The 7,618-nt window shown below is 36.3% G+C and overlaps 1 protein-coding gene across 1 annotated transcript; it reads right to left on the bottom strand.

The window, feature by feature from the left end:
* Positions 1 to 5,431: 5,431 nt before the first annotated feature.
* On the bottom strand, positions 5,432 to 7,246 carry LOC129903919 (WUSCHEL-related homeobox 3-like). The gene is made up of 3 exons (XM_055979438.1): positions 6,841 to 7,246; positions 5,866 to 6,390; positions 5,432 to 5,759 (listed from the first exon to the last, which is right to left on the bottom strand). Exons 1-2 carry the CDS (start codon positions 7,240 to 7,242, stop codon positions 6,127 to 6,129), a joined length of 666 nt encoding a protein of 221 aa, XP_055835413.1. The 5' UTR covers positions 7,243 to 7,246; the 3' UTR covers positions 5,432 to 5,759; positions 5,866 to 6,126.
* Positions 7,247 to 7,618: the final 372 nt, after the last annotated feature.

Genomic DNA, 7,618 nt, shown 5'->3' with positions numbered 1-7,618 from the left:
TTATTTGACCAGATAATCTCCATATGTTCTAGCATTATTGCAAGTTTCAATAAAATAGGCAATGTGTTGCTTTGGTTTTCCCTTTCCGTTAAATTATTGAAATTTTGGAGGTTGATAACCTGCAGGCATCTTCAAAACATCGATTCTTAAAGTGTATGGCTTTACATACATAAATTATGACTTTGAAGACACGTCATACTTATCTTTGATAGTTACTATAATGAAGTCCTTTAGTTGATGAATGTGAATTCCTCCTTCAGCGAATACTTGCTGTCACGACCCAACCCCGTAGGTCACGACTGGGGTCCGACCTGGACCCCCCGTACACATATCTATCAGCTGTGGTCACATTGAACTGTAAATAAAACAATATCATGTAATAGAGCCCCACTGGGCGATAATATTTACATAGACCTATAGCCCTTTTTGGTTATATCACAACATGACAGGGAACGCAAGCCGACAAGGCTTTTATAACATAACAACATGTACAATATATCATATAGACCCAGCTGAACCAAACTAACATATACAACCCACATATACATGTCTGCAGACCTCTAAACATATAAATGACAATATATGGCGGGACAGGGACCCCGTCGTACCCCTGAATGGATAAAACAATTTCTATACATCCGTAGACAGTATCAAAACTAGGCCCCAATACAATGGAGCCTATTCCAGCTGAACTGCATGGAATCCTAAGATGACGGACTCCCAAAATCTGTATCTGTACCTGCGGACATAAACGCAGCCCCCCAGGAAAGGGGGTCAGTACGACATATGTACTGAGTATGTAAAATGTAACATAATACACTAGAGGTATATTCGAAATAGAGAAGCAGGGGAACAAATTATTAAATCGAAGTCATGTACCTGTACTTTGTGAATCACAAAAGCATGCATGCTCAATTTATACAATATAGCCGGCCCTTTTAGGGGTCCGGTGAATCACATCTATAGGACCATCATAGGCCCGGCGCCATCACCACCTTATTACAACACATCATCATATATCTATACACGTATCCTGGCCCTCTATTGAGAGACTCAGGGAATAATGCAGTGAACTGTGCACGAGAACATATCCTGGCCCGGGACTCAGGGAAATAAGTGTTACAATATACATGAATAGAGTAGTGAGTAACTATATGCAATTTAAATCATTATTAGAGACTTGACCGTATAAGAAGATTAAAATTTTGTCGGAGGACTCGAGTAGTAGTGTAGTCATCTCGAGTGACTTCTAAATGCCATTATGGGCAATATTAATTATAATCTCGGGGCTCCTATACATGTACTAAGATAAAGCCAAATCGCTTATGGAACCAGAAATATTTGTTAACATATAGTCTGTAAGACTTGGAGCCTGTACATTTGTTACCTCTTTAACATATAAAAGTTTCCAGGGAAATAGTTCAACTACTATTAGAGTTCGATATTCAAAAGTAATTAAGAGATGTTTAAGAATGGAGTTACCTCGGAGTTCAGATCAGATTCAACTTACAACTAAGACAAGGATATGCCCCAAAAGAAGAAAGAGAATAAGCTCTATCTAGTCTGTACTTTTCTTCAGGTGATCTTCATATACATATTTCGTAGCCGGCCCTTTATGGGGATCGATGAACCACTGTGGCATCGTAATCTCATTTTTGTATCGAATACCTCTCAATGGAAATGAGAGATAGCTTCCCATACATTACATTCTGACACATAGAAGCCCTACTAGGCAATACTTAATCTTCACAGGAATTCTAATACTGAACAGTGGATAGGGGTTATGAGGCGTACTTGGAATCCTGGGAATGGAATTATCCCCACACTTCATATACAATTCACTTAAGGCTAAACATTGCCAAAAGGAAAGAAAAATAGTTGTACGAACTTATACCAAAACATGCCAAGAGAAAGCTTTACATACCTCTTGGGAGTTACCCTTTATCCTGCTCGTATCGTCTTCTTCTGAACCTATTCAATGTGAAAGTAACATGAATATCAACTACTCTTAACTTTCCAGCATCTTAGGTTATGCCTTAATATTAAGGGAATCTATTTCCTTAGTCGTTTCCTCGACTAGTTCTTTAGTTTGTTAAGGTGTTAACGAAAATTGGGCAGCACCTCCCCTATAATGTGCCCTATCTGAATTTCCAATTAGGTCCCTAAGACCTATAGCCAACCAACAACAACAACCTGTATCAATTCATACCAACAATATACAACATAAACTCCAAACGACTTATTCAAAACTACGATATCACAATAGGGCGTCTAGCCTTTATTTTGTAACGCCTTTAATTATATGCAACGGGGGAATCATGTGACTTAAACCAGCAGCACCCTAACCCACATTAGAACACATTTAGCCCCTGCAACAACACACCACACCCCTGCAGCAGCAACTCAAAAGAACAATGCCTTACTTCGACGACAATTCGACTATAATGACTACAATCTAGTTTATTCCGAACGCCAAGTATTTCTATGCCATTTTCATATTTCCAGACACCTATAGGGCGTGTAACACACTTTATAACAATTCCATAAATTCAAAATTAAAATAAGAAACCTTACCTTACCCGAAATTGGCCAAAATTGTCAAATCACAACTCGGAACTTCTTCAAACGCGCTGAAATTGAGCGGGCTGTTTGTGCGACTTCCTCGCTGACCCAAATTGGATTTTCTCATTATTAGACAGCATCATATAACCACGGGATACCATAATTAATTAATTCACCAAACGAAACTCGGAGGCTTACCTCCAATAGCCAAACTCGTAGCCTCCCTTCTTTGCCCCTTTAACGTTTTTCTCTTCTTTTTCTTCCAAATTTCTAATTGTAAAGCTGAAGTTTTGGTTTCGTAGACATCATAATATACATATATACATATTCACGTGCTTAAGGAACACCGTATATAATTAATTCACGGAGGAAAATTGGAAAACTCACCTTTAAGCTTCCAGCGCCATGGCTGCCTCTCTCTCACGTTTTCTCTCCATGTTTTGGACTGATTTTCTGGCTAAGAATAAACTAATTAGTTACAATACACATATATATAGGGTGTCTATGAGGGTGACACGTGTCATCCCCTTAGGGTGACACGTGTCTAGCCGTAATTGGGCCACCATATCTATACAACTAGTTAGGGGCTGCCACATGGCAGTGTGGCCCACCTCCCCCAAGAAGGTGGGTCACCTACTTGACCCCAAGCAGGTGGGTCACCTGCTTGCTTGAGGTGCTGCCACGTGGCACTCCTCCATTGGCTGCCACGTGTCATTTTTTCTTCTCCCTCATGGGTTTGTAATCTCATCTTATTTTAAGAGCCTATGTAATCCATACTATGCAAGCTTGGTACGTACTCCAATAGCTTAAGTATGTATGACTTCCAAGTTATTAGCTTACGTAGGTAAATCGAGTCCTACGACTCATTACTTGGCCTCTAATTCCTTTCGAATTCTTATGACTCTATTTCTAACCTTCTCTACTATGGGGTATCCCATTCTCCCTTCCTTAGAGCCGTTTGATAGTGTCGTAGCGTATCCGGCTCACATGATAATGTCCAAGGAACTTATGAGACATTCTGAGTTTAAAAAGGGTGGGGTGTAACACTTGCAGCTCATCACCTACATTTATTTGCTTTGTAACTAAATCTCCCTTTTCTTGTATCATGGGATGTATTCCAGGTGCATGAATTGAGTCCCCCTCCATAAAATTTTCAACTCTATCCGTTAATTTGACAATTCAATTATTCTGATCTTACACATATTTTGTTAGACCTTCAATTGCCTTTGTCAAACTCACCAGTTGTTCTTCAACAGTTGAGACATTAGTCATCGTCGCTTGGATAGCCATTATGGATGATGGAGTAAAGCACGAATTTTCCCTTAAATTAAAATTTGTTTGAAATAAGTTACGTGGAGTGACTGGGGTAGATCTAGTGATCAAGACATCATCTTCATCTTGAATAGTGTAATTCCTTGTGTTAAAAGGACTAAGTCGAGCCAACGTCTTTTCAACAATATCAGTTATATTTTCTCCTTCTTCCAATTTATTCGGAAAGAATCTTGCCTCCTTTGATGATGGAAGATCAAAAATAGAAACTGATGCGGATGACACTTAAAGTGCTTGTTATCCTAGCAAGTTTGTTTTGTTCCTTGTGATGGGTCCAGACTTCCCATAGTAGCATCCAGTATGTTCTCCACCTCAGAGGAAAACTTGGAATCAGTAGCCTTAGCAACAATAGTTCTGGAGTCAAACGTCTTAGATGTCATTTAAATATTCTTGAGGTTTGATGATCGATGTAAAGAGATGATAGGTAGAGATTGTCCCATTGGGCGTGCCAAAATTTGTAAACAACAAATTTTTGAGCTGAGAAAAATAAATAATCTAGACCAGAAAATTGAAGTAACAAAGAGTAATATTTGATTTCAAAATATAGTGCGTGTTACAATCTCTATGATAATCCCCTGATTCTTCAAATAATATGGAATATGTTGAACTTGAATTTGATTTAGAGTCAAGGGCTTGAATATCTTGATCTTGAATCTTCGTCTTCAAATTTGAATTTGAATTATTCATCACGAACACTTGTATGGTTATGACGAATAACAAATATGAACAAGTAACTTGATCTCGAACTTTTTGATATTTGCCTTTGTTCTTGATCTTGAACTTGAACTTGAATTTGATTACTTGAACTTTGTAGCTTTGTAGAAAATTTGTAGTCTTTAATCCACGAGCTCTCTTCTTGCTTCTTGTTCTTTTTTCCACCACCCTCTGAGAATAATAAGGACCCCTATTTATAGTTGTAGGGAGTGGTATGAGGGTGTGATTTGATTGGTTGGTTTGAACTGACCAGTCAGATTTCTTTGGTGAAGAGCTTTAATTTGATTGGTCAGAACATGTCATATATACACGTGGCATTATTCTAGTGGCTCATTTAATTTGACTTAGATTGCCACATAACTTTGACACATGGCATGATTTTAGTGGTTTATTTAATTTGACTTGAATTGCCACATTATTTTGTCTCATGGCATGATTCTAATGGCTCATTTAATTTGACTTGGATTGCCATATAACTTTGACATGTGGTGTGATTTTAGTGGCTCATTTAATTTGACTTGGATTGCCACATAACTTTGACACATGGTGTGCTTTTAGTGGATCATTTATTTTACTTGGATTGCCACATCATTTGGACTATTTTCTTGAATTTAATATAGTCCAAATTAATTTACGGATTTAAATCCAATATAATTTTAATGTTTACAACCACTAATTAAATGTTCTCTTTAAAATTTCCGTATATTTAGATAGTGAGTTCTTATATAATCAAAAAACTATGATTAAATAGGTATTATTTCATTAAGGGTAAGTTCGATCATGTCATGACCCGACCGATGTGACTGGACCCACACTAACCCTTCGGTGGGAGAACCATTTATACAGCCCAACTATCAACATTCACTAGATACGGAAGTGTAAAGATGTGAAAGTAGCTTAATTGAAGAAAAATAGGGTTGAGTCCCCATAAACCCAGCAAAAGTCTAGTCAACAACCCAAAACATGCGAAAAATACCTAGGAACTGAAAATACTTTATTAATGGTGATGAATTCTCTAAACAATGTTTGTTCATTTTCTTCCATGTTTCCATCACCATCTCTTTGATATGATCCCTTGCTACATCTTCCTTTACATTTGATTTTCTCATTTAACACAAGATAGATGAAGACACATCACCTCTTTCCAGTTCAGCCTGTACACGAATGTGAGATCGAATTCAATATCTATAAATACAGTACTAATCGATCATGTAAGTAATCTTTTCACAATATCAGGTCATCTAAAAGATAATGACTTACGGTTGAAGTCCCAAGGTCGTTGCAAAGTCAGATTATAAGGGAGGAATAGTATATAAGGTCTTGTTCATTTTCCAGAAAATCATCAACTTGGGAGAAATTTTGAGCCAAACCAAGAAGAATATGAAGAGATAGCACAGTGCCACCTGATGATTTCCATCCATTATCTAAATATTCACCAAATGTTGGTGTATGACCCTTTGGAAAAAAAAGACTTTCTGTTTTCTTCTTTTTTCCGTATTATAATAATTAGTTGTCCAAACGTCATCGTTTGTAGTTATAATAACTAGTGGAGGATGTTGTTTGGTCTTTGAGGCCATCGGTTGTAGTTATGGGAAAAAGTGGTAGGGTTTTGAGGGGTCTATTGACATAACATGGTAAATTATTAGGAGTTACATTCATCATCAAGATCCAATCTTTTCCATAGGGTCTTATCATGCAATTTTCCATATTCTCATCAGCTGGTCTTGAGAGATCCATTGGATATAAATAAGTCATTACTTGAGATGATGCTTCTTTGATTCCACCCTATATAACACAAAAAGAAAAAAAATGAAGTGAGAAAAAGTAAGATTTAAAACCAAGAGCTTGAAAGAAAAATGATAATGAAAATGAACTTTACCAAAATATAGTGCTAACATCATATCATATAAAAGAATCTACTCATTCAATCCAAAATCTTATCACTTTATTTATATAGTCATCCAAGACATCATAAACCCTATTTAAATTTCTTAAACAATCAAAGAATTAGGACGACTATATTCTGTAACAAAATCAAACACTTATTTTTTTGTGTGTGTGTATGTAGGGGGGGGGGGGGAGGGGGCAGACAAGATCTTGTTTTTTCTCTTTTTGTTCACTTCCTAAAAATGAAAAGGACATTTACCAGACTATAGAAAAAACTTATGAAATAGTTTCCTCATGCAAAAAAAAACAAAAAAAAAAAATATACACTATTTTTGTCTATTTGTATACCTCTTGAAGAAGTCCAGTAGATGTTAAAGGGCAAATTTGGTATTGATCAGTAGGGCAATGAAAGAGGGTATTTGTGTATGTGTTATTATTGGAGTTGCTAGTGGTAGTGGTACTATGAGCATCAATAGGATATTGAGCTAATATTTGTTGTTGGTTCATTTGTGCAAGAAGTTTTTTCTTAAGCTTTTGTCTATCCCTAGCTTTATGGTTTTGAAACCAATAAAACACATTTTTCCCTTCAATTTTCCCAAAAGAAGATAAATGGGAAGTGATACTTTGTATTTGTATAGCATTTGGATTTCTTAAACCTTTCCTATACATTTCTTCTAAGAACATAAGTTGTTTTGGTGTTGGACTCCATCTTGTTGGCCTTGCCATTTTTTCTCTTTTCAAAAGTTGCATAATGTTTTTTTTCTTTTGGGGGGACTAAATTAAACTCAACTTATTGGACTATATGGAGAAGTAAGGTTTTAATAGGTATATATAGAAAAAAAATGTTATAGTTGAGGAATTAAGATGGAGAAGATATTGAGGGTAGTTTGGAATTAATCATAATAACATTTATTGTGGGGCTGAATTGAATAAAATGAGCACCAAATTACACACAAAAAAAAAAGTTAGGACCATTAATTAATTTCTTTATAGGTACGTATTACCTAAAAGGGGAAAAAAACAAAAAAGTTATCATTTGACATATTTTGACAGTTTTGTATTGTGATTGCTTAAGGGAGGATGAAGAATATAGTTTTATTCACTAGTAGTGGAAAAGATATGGTGG

The sequence above is a fragment of the Solanum dulcamara genome, chromosome 9, assembly GCF_947179165.1.
Source record: "Solanum dulcamara chromosome 9, daSolDulc1.2, whole genome shotgun sequence".
In the NCBI taxonomy this organism is placed as follows: Eukaryota; Viridiplantae; Streptophyta; class Magnoliopsida; order Solanales; family Solanaceae; genus Solanum; species Solanum dulcamara.
This window is presented reverse-complemented; position numbering and strand designations above follow the sequence as displayed.